This window comes from Aquarana catesbeiana, linkage group LG05, assembly GCF_042186555.1.
Source record: "Aquarana catesbeiana isolate 2022-GZ linkage group LG05, ASM4218655v1, whole genome shotgun sequence".
Classification (NCBI taxonomy): domain Eukaryota; kingdom Metazoa; phylum Chordata; class Amphibia; order Anura; family Ranidae; genus Aquarana; species Aquarana catesbeiana.
The window spans coordinates 312,723,898-312,746,297 of NC_133328.1; the positions used below are offsets into that span (position 1 = coordinate 312,723,898).

General features: G+C 43.6%; 1 protein-coding gene across 2 annotated transcripts in view; it reads left to right on the plus strand.

Moving 5' to 3' along the window:
- LPCAT1 (lysophosphatidylcholine acyltransferase 1) overlaps positions 1 to 22,400 on the plus strand; it is a 277,273-nt gene that overhangs the window by 222,611 nt on the left and 32,262 nt on the right. For both annotated transcript variants that reach the window (XM_073630841.1, XM_073630842.1), the window contains exons 11-12: positions 1,802 to 1,955; positions 11,154 to 11,252. In XM_073630841.1, coding sequence (XP_073486942.1) covers positions 1,802 to 1,955; positions 11,154 to 11,252 — 253 coding nt within the window. The remainder of the gene's footprint in view (positions 1 to 1,801; positions 1,956 to 11,153; positions 11,253 to 22,400) is intronic.

The window sequence follows — 22,400 nt, forward strand, 5'->3', positions numbered from 1 at the left end:
TTGGATGTTAGAAGGTGTCTGCTGCTTTACTTAGAGTAAAGGAGTTCAGGAAATCTCATCATCTGTTAGTCACTTTTTGTGGCACAAAGAGGTGAGCAGGCATCAAAAACAACTATCGCAAGGTGTATCAGACAAGCCATTACCATAGCTTACAAACAGGCAGGTAGAGCAGTCCCAGCTAATCTCAAAGCACATCTACACGATCTCTGGCGACTAAGGATGAGCTCCGGCGTGTTTGCATACTCCATGTGCAGAGCCCGCCAGGAAGTCGGCACGGCGCTGCGCTAATCACAGGCAGTGAGACATTTCCAGATCTCTGCAGCCGCACATTGGGAAAATGTCTCACTGCCTGTGATTAGTGCAGCGCCATGCCGACTTCCTGGCAGGCTCTGCACGTGGAGTGTGCAAACACGCCAGAGCTCATCCTTACTGGTGACCTCTTGGGCATTGGTAGATCAGATCTGCAGAGCAGCAAAGTGGACAAACCAGAACATGTTTCTGAGACATTATAGAGTAGAACTTCTGTCACCTCAGGATCTGGCTTTAGGCAGAAAGGTCCTACAGGCTATTGTCCCGCCCTAAGGTAGGCCTGAGCTACTTGCTTTTCTCTCAGGGTGCCGTCCTGGAAGGCGACTTGAGAAAATTACCAGTTACACTTACCGGTAACGGCGTTTCTGGGAAGTCTTCCAGGACGACAGGCCTACTTCCCACCCGTTTTTGTGTTTGTTAATAGATGAACATTGGAGGTGTTTTCACTCTCGTGCACTGGTGTGGGTCAATACTTTTTGACAACTGAGGAGCACAGGGAGGGGCGGGGTTTACCTCTATCTTGATTGTGTTTCCTGTCAGGTGGGACCAGTCATCTCTCAGGATGCCGTCCTGGAAGACTTCCCAGAAACAAGCGTAACTGGTCATTTTTTTTTGTTCAACCAGCAGGTTGAATGGAAAAATAAGACTTGATTCATCGAATGTGTGGATGGGGGAATCCTCCCCACTGAGCCTTTGTATTCTGACAGCGGTGAGATATCCCAGCCATCTGGTTACAGTGATGAGCGCTGCCGGCTATAACTGGCGGTGCTGGTTGAGAGGACATGTTCCAACAGAGCAGTTGTACAGAAGCCAATTAGCAGATCTGCACAATCCCCTTCCCATACATAGATGCAAATTCAGCCAGTCCCTGCTGAACCTTCTGAATTTCGATCTATGTATGGCTGGCTTAAAGTGGTGTTCCACCCTAAAAAAAAAAAAAAAAATGCATGAATGTGCCTAAAAAAAAAATTTAAAAAAAATTTGGAAATTTTTTTTTTTTTTTAACTTACCGCTAAATGCCTGTTGCTAGGGGGTCCCTCGTAGTTTGCCTCTTTCAGTGCCTGGGCTGGTGACATCACTTCCCCTCGGCACAGGAAGGGCTCAGCTCTGCTCCCTCCCTCTTGTCAATCACCTGAGACCCATTACAGGTCCCAGATGACTGAGCGGCCAATCACGGCACGTGACGCCGCTCGCGCATGCGCAGTGGGTGCCCGGCTGTGAAGCCACAGCCCGGCGCCCACAGTTGCAATGCCGGCGCCGCCGGACAGAGGGGGAGACGAGCGGGGCTTCAATCCCCCCGCATCGCTGGACCCTGGGACAGTTAAGTGTCCAATTAAAAGTCAGCAGCTGCAGTATTTGTAGCTGCTGACTTTTATTTATTTATTTTTTTAAATGGGAACTCCTCTTTAAGAAAATGAGTATTAACCCTATTTAGTTAAATTGTACTTGCCTAAACATGCCTTGCTTATTTAATGAGGAGTTTTGTTCACAGGTTAAAGCCAGAAAAGCTTGAAAAAGAGCTGAAACAATTCTCAGAAAGTGCCAAGAAAAGGAAAGGAGAGAAGATAAACCTAAAGGAGTTTGCAGAGTACCTGTCTGTTCCAGTAACAGAGAAATTAGAGGACCTATTTGCCTTATTTGATGAAGTGAGTGCTTTCCTCATCTTCAAAAATATTTTTTTTTTAATTAACAGCGCTAGTTTATTAGTCAGTAATCTAAATCTGTAATATTTACATGTCATATGTGTCCCCGTATACCATAAATGTGATAAGGCAGTGCCACCTAAATAATCGTGTATTCAAAGTGCAGCTGCCCCTTGAGGTATAAAACACACTACAAATGTGAATAGTGTAAAGATGGGCGCTACTCTTTTTCTCAAATCTATCAATTTAATAATCCTATAGTAAAAATATACAAATCATATACTGTATTCACAATAATAACAGCGTTTAAATCTTCCAGCAAACATAAAAATACATATTCTTCTAATTCAATGCTAGTCGATATCCATATTATCCCAGACATTGTGTCTTTAAATACTTTAAATATTCTTGTGTGATGAAATCTTATAATACTGGAATTTACGCGATGCTATATTGGTAATGGCTGTGATCAGCAACTTATAATAGGACTGTGATAGGGTGGGGGCAATCTGGCGCTAACAGACACTATCTGAGAGGGTCACTAACAGACACTACTGTTGCTAGTGACACTAACACCGTGATCAGTGGTAATACTGTACACTGACACTGAACTAATGACACTGGCTGGGAAGGGTTAACATGTAGGGGCAATCAGTGGGTTAACTGTGTGTCTAACAATTTGTAATGTGAGCTGCATTTACTTTACTATCTGGCTGTTTTATATCCTTGCTCTGCAGGGAGAAGAAACAGCCAGATCGCTGTTCCCTGTACACAGTGTGTTTTTGTAAACACAGAAGTCTGTGATTGGACACAGCTGATTTCAGCTGAAATCATTGACGATAATCTGCTGCTCTGTAATTGCACACAGCATGGGTCGGCAGGGGGCGTGCGCATGCGCACCCCAAACCCGGAACAAGGCCGATCACGTACGTGATCATCCCTGTACCTGCCGCCCACTCGCAGTATATTTACTGTAAGCAGTCGGCAGGTTGTTAATAATGGTTTTCTAGCTGTTCCTTCTTAGGGTTCCCTCTTCCACATGGTCAAAATAAACATTGTATTTACATTGTATTTGAACACATCAGTTGTGCTTAGCTGTGTGCGCTTTGTACTTAGTAATCTTACCTTGGGTTCAGCTGTGTAATATTCAAACTAGAAAATTCTGCGTCTGCTGCCAGCTGTTTCTGTGTAGTTTATGCGCTTGCAAACGTATGCACATGTGTAAATTTATTCTTTTTTTGCAAAATTTTATTTTTATTGTGTTTTTGTTTTGTTTTTTGAATGAACAAATGTAGAATTGTTACATAATGTAGAGTACGTAGATATCGAAAACAATGAGATCAGAGGAAAAAAAAAAAATGAAATAGAAGGTACAAATAAACAAAGTCCTCGAGTGCAGAGCACAGGGGTGATCTGCACGGCATATCAAAGATATATAAGGTAAACAGCTCATAAGTAGGTAATATAAGTTCAAAACCATAAAACAATCAAATAATAAAAGACAAAGGCTTTTATGAAGGATAAATAATATGAGATAAGAGACTCAGAAAGGCACCAAATGACATACATGGGAATAAGGGAGTGGAGGGAGGTGCTATGGTCACAAATAATACAATGCCAGTGTAATTTAAGATGCGGTAGTTTACATAGGGGTCCCATATTCTGATCGATCCCAAGGTTCCCATACTTTATCAAATTGGGGGGTAGTATCATGTACAGAGGCCGTTAAATATTCTATCCTCCGGATCTCAGCCACTAGATGTAGGAATTTGGACCAAGAAGGAGTTGTGTTGGACAGCCAACATAATGGAATAAGCCTTTTGGCAGCTAAAAAAATATAAGAAAGAAGCCGATTTAACTTCTGGTTATACCAACAAATAATTTAAGGGATCTAGCAGAAGTGACACATCCACCACCTTTTGTATTAGTAGCCTCACCTCATGCCAAAAGGGTTGGATCATAGAACATGGTCTCAGTAAGAGGGGTCAACTCATGGAGGATGCGGTGAATGTAGAATATTAAATGTAATTGGTGAGGACCCTGTGCACATAGATACTCAATGGTGGTTGGTTTGCCAAGAGTTAATGTTGGGGATTTAGAGTGAAAAAAATGTCTAACCTGCAAATAAAAATGGAAAAGTTGGGAGGGTATATCAAATTTCTCACGTAGAGTACCAGTGGTATATAATCTCCGCGTAGTAGGATGCACCAGATCCCGGAGTTGGAAAAGAGGGGCGTCGAGCCACGTGATAACCCTGCCCAGAGACATGCTATCTGGTATGATTGGGTTAAACAGCACATTTACAAGAGAAGAACAAGATGAGGCAAGGTGGTAATCCTTGAGGCATTTACACCAAATGGTTAAGGTGAAAGCCATTGGAGCAGTACATTGACATTTGAGAATGGGATCCAGGGATGGGGTGGCACCCCAAAACAAGGAGCTTGAGTGAACCGGGTATAAAACTCCCTTTTCAATGGCGGTCCATTGATTTTGGTGCGAATAAAGAGGACCACGAGGCAATAGCCCTCAAATGTGAGGAGTACTAATATTTAATAATGTCTGGGGGAACCCATTCCTCCCCTGGATCTTGGGGCAAATACCACAGAACTCGCTATGGGCCCTATCACCCCATATAAACTTTAGAAAACTCCTCTGAAGTGCTTTTAGTTGGGAGGAGGGCATGGCAGCTGGTAATGTTTCAAAGTGATACAACAGTCTAGGTAAAATAGACATTTTTAGAACATTAATCCTGCCCAACAGGGACAGGGGATATTTTGTCCAAGCCAGCAGAGATTTATTGATGTCTGAAACCAGAGGTGGAAAGTTAGCAGAATAAAGGGAAGAGTAAGAGGGGGTGAGAAGGACACCTAGATATTTGAGGGAGGTATTGCACCATTTGTATGGGTATGATTCTTTAATCTGTGATATTACGGGTAAAGGGATGTGTATGGGGAGGGCTTCAGTTTTGGAAGTGTTGACCTTATAACCTGAAATGGCACCAAAGGAGGCTAGTAGTTTATGCAGTGAGGGGAGATATATCAATGGATTAGTAATAGTGAGCAGAATGTCATCTGCAAAGAGCAACAGTTTATATTCCCCCTGTCGCATTACCACCCCACGGATATCCGGATGAGTGCGGATGGACTCGGCCAGGGGTTCTAGACATAAAATAAACCGTAATGGTGATAAAGGACACCCCTGTCAAGTTCCATTTGTCATGGGGAAGCCAGGTGACAGGAAGGACGACATCTGGACTTGGCCTGTAACTGTCGAATAAGGAGCTTCTAAAGCTTTTAGAAAAGGCGGGTATTGTCTCCCACATGCCTGCCGGGAACAAAGCCCACCTGATCTCTATGAATCAGTTTGGGAATAAGTCTAGATAGTCTGGATGCAAGAATTTTGGTAAATATTTTATAATCTGAATTTAAAAGAGCTATGGGCCTGTAATTATCTGGAATAGAGGGGTCCTTACCAGGCTTTGGGATGACAGAAATGTAGGAGTGGGAAAATTGTGGGTGAGGTGATGTACCCTAAGGCCAGGGAATCATAGAGGGTCAGCATGTGTGGCGACAGAACGTCAAAGAAAGTTTTGTTGTAAAAATAGGGCAAACCTTCAGGGCCGGGTGATTTATGTAATGGAAGTTTCTTAATTATAGTCAGAAGTTCCTCAGCTATTATATCTGTGTTCAAACTAGCTAGATCCGCTGAAGATAATTTTGAAAGTTTTATGTTAGAGAAAAAAGTCTCAAATTTTTCCTGAGTAAAATTAAAATGGTTCTCCGGGGTCAGACAGTTGTACAATTTATGGTAGAATTTGCCAAAGATGTTTGACATTTCATGGGTACAGTGTGCTCTAGATCCATCCGTAGGAGGAAGTCAGGGAATGAATTAAATGGGCGTGGATGCAATTTGTTGACTAACATTCTATGGGGTTTATTCAAATATAATATAAGTATAGAAAACAAAAAAGATGCAGGGTTGTTTATAAAGATTGACAATAGCAACAACCCTTTGGTACCCAGGTATTAACAAACATATCCTGTAATAAAACTGCATTTGGTTAGAAAAACAAGAGCAGTGCATTTTTGACCTACAGAGCTGATCTATATCCATGGACATAGTAGAAAATAAAAACCAACTGGAAAAAAAAAACTGAAAAAAAAAAGAACTTAAGTTTTTGAAGGCCTGAGAGGCATCTGCTCTCAGGAGGCCTTGGGCAAATTCCAAGGCCAGGTAGGGGTATATACGGACTTCCATCCTAGCTCCAGCCGGAGGTTTTGGGCCCAGAGACTGGTGGGCCCTATCTAGGCGCCATTCTATGTCCACTACTGTGGGGGCCAGGGTATTGAAAAGGCCCAGAAGAAAAGTACGTAAGTCAGGGTCTCCCACCGTTTCAGGGATGCCTCTGAAGTGCAAATTCTGCCGCCTTTTCCTGTTTTCCAAGTCCTCCTGCTGTAATTGCAATTGGGAAACTGAAAGGCGTAGGTTATGATTTTCCTCTTCAATAGCCTGTACATAATTTTATCATCTCGTCAAATTTGTTTTCAAGAGTATCTGTACGCTTCCCGGTTTGGTTTATTTCTCCTCTCAGTTCTGCAGCTAGCTTGCTCACCTCTGCTGAGACGTTTGTGATTTGTTGAAGTAAGAGCTGCAGCTTAGCATCCAACTTGGCATCCAATATGTCTGGGGTGAGGATCTCATGTAGAGGGGGTGAAGCAGGGTCTGGACCTTGAGTATTAGTTGGTGGAATGTTCACAGCATTCTCTGCTCCCATGGATGGATCCATCGCGGCGAAAGGGTCTGTGAGATAACTTGAGGTCGCAAGTTGCGACCTGGTGACAAAGCGCTCCATGTTTGATCCCTCACGCGGCCCAAACAAAGGTTTGTAATATCGCTGTTGCTGGCCAACTTTGCCCATGGAATGTCCAAGAAGTGTAGTAGACAGTCGGGCTTACCTCCGGAGCTATAAGTGGCTAAAATAGCATCTCGGAGGTCTCTGGGAGCAGGCGGGACCCTGAGCTCACTTAAGTGGCTTTCTCCATATTAGGTGGGATGACCACCATTCATTTGTTGCATCTGCCAGCTGTAAATGTTACTATTTAAGTAGCCGTGGAAGGGGTTAATAGTCCCAGTGATGAACAGAGTTTGGTGGATGGGGGAGCTGAGCATCAAGTGGGGTGAGATAAACTTGTTTAAGCCCCCGCTCACACTGAATGTGGCTTTGAAATCGTGCAACTTCACTTGAAATCGCAGGGTTTCAAAGCTGTATGTCATTGCGATTTGGCTGACATATGTGCAATTTCATGCACAGATGCCTATGCAAGTCGAACCTGAAATCGGAAAAAGTAGTGCAGGAACTACTTATACAAATTGGTGCGATACCGCAAATTCGCACTGATTTGAACAGTTCCATTGCCGACAATAGGGTGCGACTTGTCATGTGTGGACAATTACATGTGTTTTAATGCTGGGCCTTTTTGCTGGCAAAATCCTGCATAGATATCCGTGTTTTATTACACCTGTGTGGATGAGCCCTTAAAGGGGTAGTAAACCGCTGGGTGTTTGTTTTTGTTTTTTTGTACCCTGTAAGATAAAGCCATAATATGCTAGTATTAGAGCTGCATGATTCTGGCCAAAATGAGAATCACAATTTTTTTGCTTGGAAAAAAAAATCACAATTCTTGCGGCGTAAAATCTTTCACATTATACAAAAAAAATTGGGCTAACTTTACTGGTAAGTTGTTTTTTTTTTTTTTTTTTGTTTTTTTTTTAATTCATTAGTGGAATTTCTTCCCAAAAAATTGTATTTGAACAACTGCAGCACAAATACAGTGTGACATAAAGAATTGACACCATTTTATTCTCTAGGGTCTCTACTAAAAAAATATATAATATTTGGGGGTTCTAAGTAATTTTCTAGAAAAAAAAAAAGGATTTTAACTTGAAACCAACAAATGTCAGAAAAAGATTAGTCTTTAAGTGGTTAAACTTCCCTCATTTTCACACCAAAGTGTATTCCTTTGAGCTAAAGGACAACTTGTTACAATGTTTATACTTAAGTTTCACTGCTAAAGAATGTTGTGATTCTTGGCAGACTACCCATGTTTTTTTTTCTTTCTTTTGACAGCTGTGGCTTTAGCAGAGCAGAGAGATTTCTCTGCATAGAAAGAATTTGAGAAATACTTTTTTCAAGATCGCAACGGGGAAAAAAAAAACGTGATAACGATTCTTAACAATTAATCGTGCAGCTCTAGCTAGTATGCATCGTATACTAGCACACTATGTTAAATTTACCTGAAAACGAAGCCTTCAAGCGTCGCGCTGTCACAGCTGCATGCGCTTCCATCTTCACCTGATCTTCCTTCTGGGTCCGCGGACTTCGGCTGTGTGACTGGCTGGAGTGACAGTGATGTCGCTCCCGCAAATGCCCGTGGGAGCCGCCGTTTACGGGACAGGACTCTGAAGGAACGGCCTGCTTGGCCGTTCCTTCAGAGCGCATGCGCCAGTGATGTCATCGACTGCATGTACAGTAAATATCTCCTAAATGGGGCACATTTAGGGGATATTTACAGCATCTACTGACAACCCTTATTATAGGCTTACCCATAGGTAAAAGTCAATAAAAGCAATAGCCGGAAAAATGGAATTAAGAGATCCCTCGTGAAGAAAAATGGAAATAAATTCTTCCAATGATAGGTGACAATATCCTCCACCACAAAAGCCAAAATAAGCTTACCAGAAATGGTGGTCCTCCTAATTTATAGAAGGTCAAAAGCGTGTTTATCCCCACAGGGATGATGTTAACCTCCAGCAGGGCTTGGGTGATCCTTTATCTGGACACCTGGAGCTCCCATCCAGCAGTTAGGTCCAGCAGAAAAAAACTTCAAAAACTGGCAATGTTGTGTGGTATGAGGATCATTCTCAAAAGAAAAAAGGACACACTCTAAGTGTACTCCGTCATTTATTTAAAATTATTGGAATAAAAATATAGCGCTCACTAGCACAATAGATAAAGAAAACAATATATAAAAAGACCAAGAGCTTGGTCTTTTTATACATTTTTTTTTTTATCTTTTGCCGTCTTGGTCTTTTTATACATTGTTTTTTTATCTATTGCGCTAGTGAGCACTATATTTTTATTCCAATAATTTTAAATAAATGACGGAGTACACTTAGAGTGTGTCCTTTTTTCTTTTGAGAATGATTTTCATACCACACAACATTGCCGGTTTTTTAAGTTTTTTGTCTGCTGGACCTCACTGCTGGATGGGAGCTCCAAGTGTCTGGATAAAGGATCGCCCAAGCCCTGCTGGAGGTTAACATCATCCCTGTGGGGATAAACGCACATTTGACCTTCTATAATTAGGAGGTCCACCATTTCTGGTAAGCCTATTTTGGCTTTTGTGATGGAGGATATTGTCACCTATCATCGGAAGAATTTATTTCCATCTTTCTTCACGAGAGATCTCTTAATTCCATCTTTCCGGCTATTGGGTAAAGAGCCAATCACAGCTGCCCTTTACCATGTGATCAGCTGTGTCCAGTCCCAGCTTATCAAATGTAAACAGACTTGCCGACTATGGGCAGTCCTTTCCTTACAAGCTGTGTCTGTGTGAGGAAAGGAGAGCCGACAACCGGGGCACGGCTGTCAGCACATCAGTAAAGGAGAAAAATTGCTTATTTGCAAAATTTTATAACCGAAACTAAGAATAACTTTTAAAAAAAAAAATTCAGACTTTTTTGTTTAGCAAAAAAATATAGAACCCAGTGGTGATTATATATCACCAAAACAAAGCACTATCTGTCTAAAAAGAAAAAAAAAATTTCCATGTTGGTACAGTGTTGCATGACGGTGAAATTGTCATTCAAAGTGTGATTAGCGCTGAAAATTGACCTGGGCAGGAAGGAGGTAAAAGTGCCCAGTATTGAAGTGGTTACGCGAAAGACAAACAAACCCCTGTCTCATTCACACCACTTGTATCTACAGTTTCAGAAGATGCAGTCTTGGAAATGGTTACAAACCTACATGTACTTACATATTGGTGCACCATCAGCTCTATTCGTTGTCAAAAACACAGCGACTTGCTTACAGCTTGCAAGAGAAGTGGGGAGGCTGCTTGTAGTGTAAACTTCAGATAAGGAAGGTGCTCTTTAAATCGATAAGTGTTTAGGGCTTGTATAGAGAGTTTGGTTACTCCAGATCTACAAGCTGGTTTGGAATGAAAGAAATGTTCTCCTATTTGTTGGAACAATGCTTAGTTTAAAAGCAAATGCCAGCCAGCTTCAAGTGGATGTCAGGGGTTTGAATCTGCCTACTTACACCTCTCAGGAGCAAAATGGTGAGATTTTCATGAAGCATGGCCATACTAATGGTGTCAATGTTTGTCTGCTTTTCCTTTAAGGTAGTCCATTGAAGAAGATAGACATCATTGTTAGTGTTTGAAATGGTCATGGCACTTGAGTAAAAGTGGGAATTTTTGTAGGGATATCATATTCTTATATGGATGTCAGGAGCCAGCAAATCATTTAACTTGTCAGCAAATAAAATTCCAAACGGTTCAAAAAGTTCCACTACTAAGTGGCATTAACTAATCAGCAGTGATTTCTGGCCTAATAATAATTGTCAGGCTTAGTTTGAACCATGTCTAAGACAGATTTTACTGAAGAACAATTTATGAAAACTTCAAGCGTTTGTTACAATGTATAATAATTCTGATATGTGCCTGCTGTACCATGTACTTGAGAAAGTATCCTGTTCTCTTTGTATTGCTTCCTTTGTGTGAAATCCTTGATGTTCCTGCCAGTCCCTCTGCTTTCCTATTAAAAACTGATCACTAAGCAGGAGAACACACCGTGGTCAGTTTTCTAGTTGTTCTGGGAACTTGGTGTACTCTCCTCCAATGATCAGACTTGTCCTGACACCCCCCCCCCCTTCACAGCCATTTACAGGGAAGTTCAGTGTGCTGCTGCTGCTTCTCCTCCTCCCCCAGCTCTTATGCAGCTAAGAACAGAGGAAATGTGAGCTCTAATTTTTTTTAAAAAAGGGAAAAAAGGTATTTAATTTACTTTTTATATCTATACAAAAAATGTTTTGCCTTTATATTTCTATTTTAAACTGAATGGGTTGTTTTGCAAGGTAATTGTTTAAAATCACTTTAAGCAATGAACATCGCATTTTCTGATTACTGTGTCTTTTTACAGAATGAAGAAGGTGCAATTGACCTACGGGAGTATGTTATTGCATTGTCTGTTGTGTGTAGACCTTCGAAGACCTTGCACACCATTCAGTTGGCTTTTGAGGTATTTGTTTTATTATTGTAATATTAAAGTAAACCCGCTCTAACCCCCATTCTAAGCCCTATACTAACTAACCTGTAAAGGTAAGATGTGTATACTTACAGGCTAGATGGTATAAGGCTTAGAATGGGGCTGGAAGTAGGTTTAAACTTAGATAGATTTAGATTAGACTTCTACTTTAACTGGTAACATAAATGCAGTTTTTTTTTTTTTTTTTAAGCAACTATATTACTGCATAATGTTTTAATTTTTGTTTCTTCACTACATTGTTATCTTTGGGTAGATTAAATTGTAAAACAAAAATTGCTTATTCCTACTTAACCAGCTACCATACACACTCTAAGAGAACCTGCTCTGAGAGAAATACTTGGCTATTGCACGCCACCTCCTGAAAATGTTGGTTGTTTAGATAACATGTTGATACAATGACTTAAGTACTTTGAATCACTAGCGTGGAACAAGAGTACAGGCCTGAAGTTTTGACTTCACTGTCTGCATACTTGTGCTTTACCACTGACCCCGCATACAATTTTCTGTTGGCGGTCAGTAAGGACATCTTTTTTTTTTTTTTTCTCTTATTACATTCTTTCTTTGAATTAAACCTCTCACTCAGTTCATATATACGAAGAGAAAGGGAATGCCTCAGTCAGTAAATAGAGATGGGGCGGGTACCATTATCCTTAATTGACAATGATGAGGTACGGGGGGTTTTATATGGACTATCTCGGTACCCAGAAATGAACAATTGAATATAAAAAATTATATTTATTGTGAAAAAGAACAACTTAACACACATTGATAAAAATCACATAGAAAGACACGTATAAAACATGATTGCGTACAAAGGCAAAGAAGGATACAGACTTGAAACAAATGGAACCCCACACAATAGTGGGGCCTCCGAAGATGTAGGTCCAATATAATCCTCTACATGTTTCGCGAAAAAATTTTCTTCTTCAGGAGAGATTGACCTTATACATCTAAGAGAAAATACATTCTTGTAGTTAATTAATTCATAAATAGTTCAACAAAACAAAAGGGGGGTACATAATTATACATTGGATAACAACAGTACTGGAGTAAATTTTAATGCAGGTGAGCTTGGCTTCCTGATAAAGACCCAATAAGGGTCATAGATGGCAATGACTGAGGCACCCAATTAGGGTAATCCCCCCGCGGCAAATACGGGAGTCGATGAAAGGGCGCAGTAACTGAAAAAATATATTTTAAATTAATGTTATATAGCATTACTGCGCCCTTTCAGCACCTCCTGTGTTCACCGGGGGGGGAGGGGGGGGTACTACCCTTATTTGGTGCCTCAATCATTGCCATGCGTGACCCTTATTGGGTCTTTATCGGTGAGCCAAGCTTGCCTGCTTTAAAATTTACTCCAGTACTGCTGTTATCCAATGTATAATTATGTACCCCCTTTTGTTTTGTTGAACTATTTATGAATTAACTAGAAGAATGTATTTTCAATCCCTCCTGAAGAAGCACATTTTTTCACAAAACATGTAGAGGATTATACATTGGACCTACATCTTCAGAGGCCCCACTATTGTGTGGGGTTCCCTTTGTTTCAAGTCTGTATCATTCTTTGCCTTTGTACGCAATCATGTTTTATACGTGTCTTTCTTTTTTATTTTTTTTCAAATATAAGTTTTATTCAACCACCAGAGAGGGCACTACAATCGCTTACATCAACAAGGGCAATGGCATCGTGGTGTGGCGAGGACGCAGCCTCTAAAGGTACATAAGGCAAATGAAAATGAAAATGAGGTCGCAGCCTCTATTATTACATCATTTCGGGATCTTCCACTTGGACCTCTTTGGCAATTCTGCATAACCCCAATATCTTATGGTTTGATGTTATTGCCGCGACCAGTGCCCTCCCACTCTATTTTCCATTTTCCTATACAAATAACCAATCTAAAAAGACCACACACATACACAAAAAGAAAATAGAGATCGAAAGATGGAATGTTAAAAAGAGCTTATTGTATAAAGATAATCGGGGGCAAAGGGGGAGAAAAGATATGGGAAGTAGAGAGAAATAGTTGTAGGGGTAGAGGAAAGGGGTAGGGGAGAAGGGAGGGGGGAAAGAAAGAGGGAGAGAGAGAGAAAGAGAGAGGGAGAGAGATAGAGAGAGAGGGGGGGGCATAAGGCATCCACCTTGACCCGTCAAGTTCCTCTGTATCTCCCCATAGCCTCTGTTTTAAGAGTCCACTGAGATTAGGTGGGAGGGCTTCCACCCAGCAGATTCTGTCCCTCATCTGAGAATATGAACATGTTCCAACCAGCCCAAGTCCTGGAAAACCGCTCATTTTGGTTTCTATCCGTGAGGACAAGGTCTTCCATTTTTTTTGATGTCTTCCACCTTTTTCACCCACATGCTAACCGTAGGAGGTTGGTTAGATTTCCATAATATGGGTATACACGCCTTGGCAGCATCAAACAAGTGTCTTGTGAGCGATTTTTTGTATGCCTTGCTGGGGGCGTGAGAGGCGTGGAGCAAGAATATCGCTGGGTCCGACAATATAGGTCGCTCAGTGAATCTCTGTATTGTGCTCTGAACAGTCTTCCAGAACTGCTCCAATTTGGGGCAGGACCAGAGGATATGGAGGAGTGTTCCCCGTTCGCTCTGACACCTCCAGCAAAGGTCCGAAGCGGAAGGGAATATCTTACGTAGTTTTGCAGGGGTATGATACCATCTAGTGAGGATTTTATAATTAGTCTCCTGCGTTTTCGTGCATATCGAGGATCTATATGTGAAATGTATGATATTTTGTTTTTGACGGGGTGTAAATGTACAATGTAAATCTCGTTCCCACGCCTCTATACACTGTAGATTTGAGCCCTCCATTGGTGTGGTCAGTAATTGGTAAGTGGCAGAAAGGGTATGAGCCATTGGGCCCTCTTCCTCACAGTACGTCTCGTAAGTTGTCAGTGTTTGGGAGAAACTGTCGGGGGCAGGGAGCGATTTAAGAAAGTGCTGGAGTTGGCCTGCTCTCCAGTAGTCCAGTCTGAACTGGCCTTCCGAACTCATGAGTTCAGCAATAGTGGGCCAGCGACTCTGTGTTAGGAAGTGAGAGGCTTGGAAACAGTTAGAATTCCTTAGAGCGATGAAAGTTTGATCTGTACATCCTGGTGCAAACTCTGGTGTGCCCAATATCGGGCGGATCCGAGAGTTGGATGATGATAGTCGGAAACGTAGGAATAGAAAAGCGCATATCTTTACTGTCAGACCTATCAAGGGGTGGTTTTTGAGAGTTCTAGGTAGGAGATGAGCTATCCATGGTGCTCTGTTCAGGGGTAAATTTGACTGAGATTGTTCTATTCTGGTCCATTGTTTGGAGGACTGGTGGCGGTTCCAGTCGACAAGTCTTGTCAGATGAGTTGCATAGTAGTATTTGCGGAGGTCCGGTATCGCCAGGCCTCCGAACAATTTAGGTAACATGAGTTGTCGTCTGTTTAGTCTGGGGCGTTTCCGATTCCAAATAAAGTCAAAGAAAAGGGCACTGGTTTGGGCAAAATACGATGCAGGGATGTGGATCGGTAGGGCCTGCATAAGGTATAGGAACTTAGGGAGAATACACATCTTCAATATGTTGCATCTGCCAAACCATGAATGAAACCCTGTATTCCATTTGGCTAGTAGGGCTCGAACTGTAGTTAGTAACGGGGGGAAGTTTAATGTGAATATCTGTGAAATTTTTGGGGGGATTAATGTCCCCAGATATTTGAGAGCTGTCGTTGACCATTTAAATTTAAAGCTATCTCTAAGTGTTGAAAGTGCTTTTGGGGGGATAGCCACTCCCATTGCCTCGGACTTATCGAAATTAATCTTCATATTGGATAAACTACCATACGTCTTAAACTCCTGCAGAAGGTTCGGGAGGGAAATCAGCGGGCTAGTAAGAGTGAACAGCATGTCATCCGCGTAAGCGGCAATCTTCTGCTGAGTGCCTCCTACAACTACCCCGGATATGTCCGGATTAGAGCGTACCGTGCACAGGAAGGGTTCCAACGATAGGGCGAAGAAGAGTGGGGATAAAGGGCACCCCTGGCGAGTACCGTTCCCAATCATGAAGGCATCTGACAACACACCATTGACCCGTACATGAGCAGTGGGTTCAGTGTAGAGAGACCTTATCCAAGTCATCATCCTGTCGCCTATGCCCACATGACCTAAGACAGAGATCATAAATTGCCAATCCACCCTATCGAAGGCCTTCTCTGCGTCTGTGCTTAGAAAGATGGACGGGTTCTTATTTTGATTGACTATGTGTAGTAGGTTAAGGACTCTGGTAGTGTTATCCCTGGCCTCTCTAGTTGGGATAAAACCTACTTGGTCCTGGTGGATCAGGGATGAAAGAAATTGTTGGAGTCTGTTGGCCAGAATTTTTGTGAAGATTTTTAGATCTATGTTAAGGAGAGAGATTGGCCTATAACTCCCACAGGCAGTGGCATCCTTCCCCTCCTTATGTATCACTGCGATGTGGGCCGATAGAGTATCTCGAGGGATGTTCCCTCCCGAACCCAGTGAGTTGAAAAATTTGTAGAGGTGTTCCCTGACGTACGGCAGCATGGTCTTGTAGTATTGGGCTGTGTAACCGTCTGGACCCGGTGATTTCCCTAATTTAATAGCACCAATGACTGAGGTTATTTCATCTACAGATATGGGTTCCTCTAGCAGGGTACTGGCTTCATCAGTTAATTTGGGCATCCCTGACTTACATAGGTATGTCTCTGTTTGAGAACGTGAGGTGGCTGGTTTTTGTAGATTGTAAAGGGAGGCATAGTACTCCCTAAATTCCCCAGCTATTTTACGGGGGAGTGTGGTTTTCTGACCTGATGGTGACATAATGTGCGGGATGTAGCTCGCTAATTTCTGTTCTTTCAGAGTTGGCTAGAAGTCTGCCACACTTATCCCCTGATTCATAGGACTTGCGCCTGCAAATCTGTATCGCCGCTTTAGCTCTAAACTGGAGTATATCAGTAATTTGGGCTCGTAGGAGCAGTAGTTCTGCTTCTCCCTCAGGAGTCTGAGTGTGTTTATGTCTTGCTTCTACTTTTTGTAAATCATCCAGAAGCCTTAACAATTGTATCGACCGCTGTCTTTTAATACGTGCCCCATGTTTGATTAATACCCCCTGTATGACCGCCTTGTGGGCCTCCCACACCATCCCGGGGTTGCTGTCAGGGGTGTCATTTGTCTTAAAGTAATTCTCCATCTCCTTTACTACGTCTTTAAGAGTCACTTCGTCTTGTAAGAGACTTTCGTTTAGTCTCCAAGTTCGTTCCCTGGTACCGAGACCGTCCGTAAGGTCATAGGCGAGAAGGATCGGAGCGTGGTCATACCACGTAATAGATCCGATCGAGGTGCTTCGTACAGCATGTAGTTGTGCGTGGGGGAGTAGAAAAAAGTCAATTCTAGAATACTGTCTGTGTGGGGTCGAGTAATAAGTATAGTCACGTTCCGTAGGATGTTGAAGTCTCCATACGTCAATCAGTTGTGAACTATGTAATGAGCGAGCTATTCGTTTCCTAACTGTCGGTGTGATTGAGGAAGTTCCCGATGAGGTGTCTTCTGAAGGAATCAGTGAGACATTAAAGTCTCCTCCAATAATCAACTGACCCTTGGTGAATCTACTCAGGGTGTCTAATGTCTTGGCTATGAATTGCTCTTGTTGGGTGTTGGGGGCGTATATGTTTGCTAGTGTCACCTCAACCCCCCCGATGTCACCTCTGAGGAACAGATATCGTCCTTCTGTATCTGTTTTAACCTCTACACACTTCCAGGGCACAGAACGCGAGATGAGTATAGACACCCCTCTGGTCTTGGTCATACCAAATGTGGAGTGGTATACTGTTGGATAGTGTTTATTTTTCAATATTGGTAAGTTGCTCCCTTTAAAGTGAGTCTCCTGTATAAATGCCACGTTAGCCTTATGGCGATGGAGGTCACCTAAAAGCATGCGTCGTTTTTCGGGCGTGTTTAGCCCCCTTGCGTTCAAGGAGAACACTGTCACCGCCTTCATGGCCCCCCTGTATAGAAAAACAGAGGAAGGTATTTAAAGTAAGGGATAGAAAAAAAAGAATAGGGTATAGGGAAAAGCGCGACTAGGAAGGGGGAGAACTCAAGAGTTGCTGAGAAATCAGCAAGTATTGTGTATATGTGTAATCTATCTAAGTAGCACAATAATGCTAAAACGCTCACTAGCTCAACCCAGTAATCGAGCGCAGGCCTATGTGGGAGCTCAGATGGAGATAGCCGGTAAAGAGGTCTCCGGCACCCCTCCTCCCCCCGCTCGCTCTTAGCATACATTGTCTTTATATTGTTAAAGGCTAAATTTTACAATATGAAACATTCAGTTTAAATAGAGGTTACAGACTTTTTCTTTTGTAATATGATGTTCTAACTTTGTGCAATAATAAACCAACCGAACTGATCACTAGCCTGAGCAGATCAACTTCAAGATTCTTAAACCCTTTTTGCCTTCTATATCTCGCAACTGACAGAGTATCCCCTCCGGGATACAGCATATGGAGTCACTGCCCTCCCACCCCCGCCCGAGCGTCACATGGCCCTATACTCCAGGGGTTAACCTCTTCTGTTTCCATGGTTCCCCCCTCCCCACCGCCCCCCCGATCCTCCGCAATACCACCCACTTCCAGGTCTATTTTCCCGCTATTGGTTCTTGAGATGCTTAAGCAGAGTGATCCATTGTACCATATTTTGTTGATCCCTTATGGGCACCTCCCCTCTCCCCCCCTCCCCTTATCGGAGCGCGCAGTCCAAGAGGCCGTGACTGAAAAGCACGCCCCCGGGACACCGCTCTCCTCCAATGCCCGGGACATAGCTCTCATGGTCTGCCGGACTCATAAGCCCACCCTCATCGAGCCTAGCAACTCCCCCCAGAGAGGCAGGAGGATCCGGGGGCCAGAGAGTACATGGACCCCAATATCCCAAACACAAATGTCAACAAACCCCGGCAGTAAGTTGCATCCTACATATATACCTTCCCACTGAATCCGAAAAAAGCTCTCACTCATTAAAGTATCTACCAGCAGCATTTACTTACAGACCCGTAAGAGCAGATTTTAAATTTGCCCAGCACAGAAACTTGGAGACCGTCTTTATATACTGTATTGTAACTGCAGAGAGCCTGAAGATCTCCCATCACCCTCAAGGCAGCTCCACATTTAATGCTGAGGGGTTGAACAAGAGTCTCCAGCCTGATTTTGCAGATCGAGGGCTTGGTTCGGGACAGGACTGTCACTGGCCGGTTTTCCCCCTTTAGTGTGCGGTGGTCTAGGTGGGTCATAGCGGGGTTCTTCTTGCTGGTGGCGATAGGGTGAGGAGGCCCATGCGGGGGGGGGGAGAAACTGTCAGGACTATACAACACTCCAGAGTACGCACAGTCACAGAGCCGGGCCGGGGGCACATTAGCAGCGCTCCAATCATTCAACGGCTTTCTCTCTGCGGCAGGCTCAGGTAAACACAAACCAAAACTTTGTCAGGCTGTAGTGAAAAACATAGTAGTGCATGTCAGTTATGACTCACGTGGACCCTCTGCGGATGAGACTCGCTGTCTTCTTCTGGATCGCTGTTGGCGGGGTGGTTGGTGAGCCCGTTGACAGAATGTACCCGGGCGCCCCGCAAAACGAGGCATCAGGGCCAGCCAATTCGGGACCGAGATTGGTTCCGATTCCACAAAGGCAAAGAATGCAGGGAGATCCGCTGGGGAACGGAGCGTGAAAGAAGAACTGCCGTTTTGAAAAGTCACCGCTAACGGGTATCCCCAGCGGTATGTGCAGCCCTTTCGTCTGGCTAAGTCCAGTACTGGTCTCAACTGGGCTCTGCGCTGAAGAGTGGCCCTGGAAAGATCAGGCAAAATCTTGATCGACACTCCATCGAATTCCACCTCTCCATGATCCCAGGCCTTGCGCAGTATGATTTCTTTCTGTGTGTACCTGTGGAGCCTGCACAGAACATCCCGAGGCCTATCTGGATCCGGTGACCTAGGACCAAGTGTCCTATGAACTCTGTCCAGTTCTAAGCTCGTCGGAGACTCGCCCAGTATTTTCTGAAATATGGCCACTACTGTCGCCTCCAAATCCTCCGACCCGGTGGCCTCCGGGAGGCCCCGCAGCCGCAAGTTATTGCGGCGGCTGCGGTCCTCTAAGTCCTCCAGGTGTAGCTGTAAATCTACTGCGGTAGTTATCTGGGCCTCTCGGGAACGCTCCAGAGCCGACACTCGCTGCGTGAGGGCCGAGACCGCTCCTTCTCCAGAGTCCACCCGGTCCGATATGACCTGTATCTCGGCCCTGATCTCCTGTAAGTCGCGAGCATGTGCCTCTTCTACCCGGAGGATGAGGGATTCGATGTCCGACTTAGAGGGGAGTGCCTCTATGTCCGCCCTCGTGGGGAGAGCTTGAAGAATGGCTCGCAGGTCGTCGGGCATACTGCTAGGGTGTAGTGAGGAACTAGCCATCTCAGGTCTTAAGTCAGCCGGGGTCTCCGAGAAGCAATTCGGCGTGTTGGACAGAGATGGGGGGAGATGTAAATCCGGTGATTCAGGTCTGTCCATGCACTGCCCTCGTGGCGCTGTCGCAATGGCGCCCGGAGAGGACCTCTGCGAGTCTCGGAAATATCTTTTAATTCCGCTCCGTGGAGTTGCAATCTGGGGTCCTCTGGTCAGCGATCGTGTTCTGTACCTCTTGGAGGTTATCATACCTCATTTTCTTGTTCTAAAGCCGTCTTAAGTGTGGGTGAGAGAAGGGATAGCCAGGAGCACTCAAGAAACACTTCTTCACACGGCCAGTGCCAAGCCACGCCCCCGATACGTGTCTTTCTATGTGATTTTTATCAATGTGTGTTAAGTTGTTCTTTTTCACAATAAATACCGTATTTATCGGCGTATAACATGCACCCCAAGTTTAGGAGGGAATTTTAGGGAAAAAAACTTTCTAAGGAAAAAAAAAAACTTACATTTAAATGCCCATCAATGCAGCCTTGTTGTGTCATCTGCAGCCTTTCAGTGTCATTTGCAGCCTTTCAGTGTCATTTGCAGCCTTTCAGTGTCATTTGCAGCCTTTCAGTGTCATCTGCAGCCTTGCCCAGTGACACTGCAGACTTTTCAGTTTTTAAATATTTCGCTTTCGGCTCCTCTCGTAGTGATGTGGGCGGAAGCCGAGCGCCGCCAACATTCATACATAGCCGAGTGTACTCGGAGCTAGCCGAGTACACTTGGCTATGTATGAATGTCGGCGGCTACGAGAGAAACCGAAAGCAACCGAGCGCCGCCGACATTCATACCTAGCCGAATATACTCGGCTAGGTTCGGCTAGCTCCGCTCCGCTCACAGTCACGCCCAATTCTGTATTATGTCCATCATAGGGCGGGACTGGGCGTGACTGTGAGCGGAGCTAGCCGAACCTAGCCGAGTACACTCGGCTATGCATGAATGTCGGCGGCTCTCGCTCCTCCGCTCACAGTCGGCGGGGGATCGGCGTATAACGCGCACCCGCGATTTTCCCTGATTTTAAGGGGAAAAAAGTACGTGTTATACGCCGATAAATATGGTATAATTTTTTATAATCAATTGTTTATTTCTGGGTTCTTTCTATACCTCAGTACATATATACAGTGGGGAAAATAATTACTTGATCCCCTGCAAATTTTGTAAGTTTGCCCACAAAGTAATGAAGGGTCTATAATTTTTATCATAGGTGTATTTTAAATGATAGTGACAGAATGTCAACCAAAAATCCAGAAAAGACACATAAAACAAATGCTATAAATTAAGTTGCAGTTCAGTGAGTAAAATAAGTATTTGATCCCCAAGCAAAATATGACTTGGCACTCGGTGGCGAAACTCTTGTTGGCAACCACAGAGGTAAGACGTTTGATGTAGATGGGAGACCTGGTTTGCACACATCTCAGGAGAGATTTTGGTCCACTCTACAGATCTTTTCTAAATCCTTAAGGTTTCTTGGCTGTGTCTTGGCAATGCAATGTTTCAGCTCCCTCCATAAAAATTTCTAAAGGATTAAAGTGTGGAGACTGACTAGCTCACTCCATGACCTTAATGTGCTTCTTCTTGAGCCACTCCTTTGTTGCCTTAGCGTTATGTTTTGGGTTATTGTCATACTGGAAGATACATCCACGACCCATCTTCAGTGTTCTGACTGAGAGAAGGTTCTCATCCAAGTTTTTACAATACATGATCCTGTCCATTGGCCCCTCCAATGTGGCAAAGTCTGCCTGTACCTTTTAGCAGAGAAACATCCCAAAAGCATCATGTTTCCATCTCCGCGTTCGTCTGTAGGGATGGTGTTTTTAGGGTCATAGTCCGCATTTTTCTGCCTCCAAACACAGCGAGCCGAGTTTATGCCAAAGAGCTCAATTTTGGTCTTGTCTGACCACAGCACTTTCTCCCAATCCTTCTCTGAATCATTTTAGATGTTCATTGGCATGACTGTACATGTGCCTTCTTGAGGAGGGGGAGGAAGAAAAATGCTGACTATGACCCTAAAAACACCATCCCTACAGTCAATCACGGAGGTGGAAACATTATGCTTTGGTGCTGTTTCTCTGCTAAATGTACAGGCCGACTTTGCCACATTGAGGGGCCAATGGATTGGGCCATGTATTGTAAAATCTTGGATGAGAACCTTCTTCCCTCAGCCAGAACACTGAAGATGGGTCTTTCAACATGACAATGACCCAAAACATACCTCCAAGGCAACAAAGTAGTGGCTCAAGAAGAAGCACATTAAGGTCATGGAGTGGTCTAGTCAGTCTCCAGACCTTAATCCTATAGAAAATGTATGGAGGGAGCTAAAAATTTGAGTTGCCAAGCGACAGCAAAGAAACATTAAGGATTTAAAGAAGATTTGTAAAAAAAGAGTGGACCAAAATACCTCCTGAGATGTGTGCAAACCTGGTCACTAACTACAAGAAGCGTCTTACCTCTGTGCTTGCCAACAAGGGTTTCTCCACCAAGTACAAAGTCATGTTTTGCTTAGGGTTCAAATCCTTATTTTACTCACTGAACTGCAACTCAGTTTATATCATGTGTTTTTTCTAGATTTTTGGTTGATATTCTATCTCTATCATTTAAAATACACATATGATAAAAATAA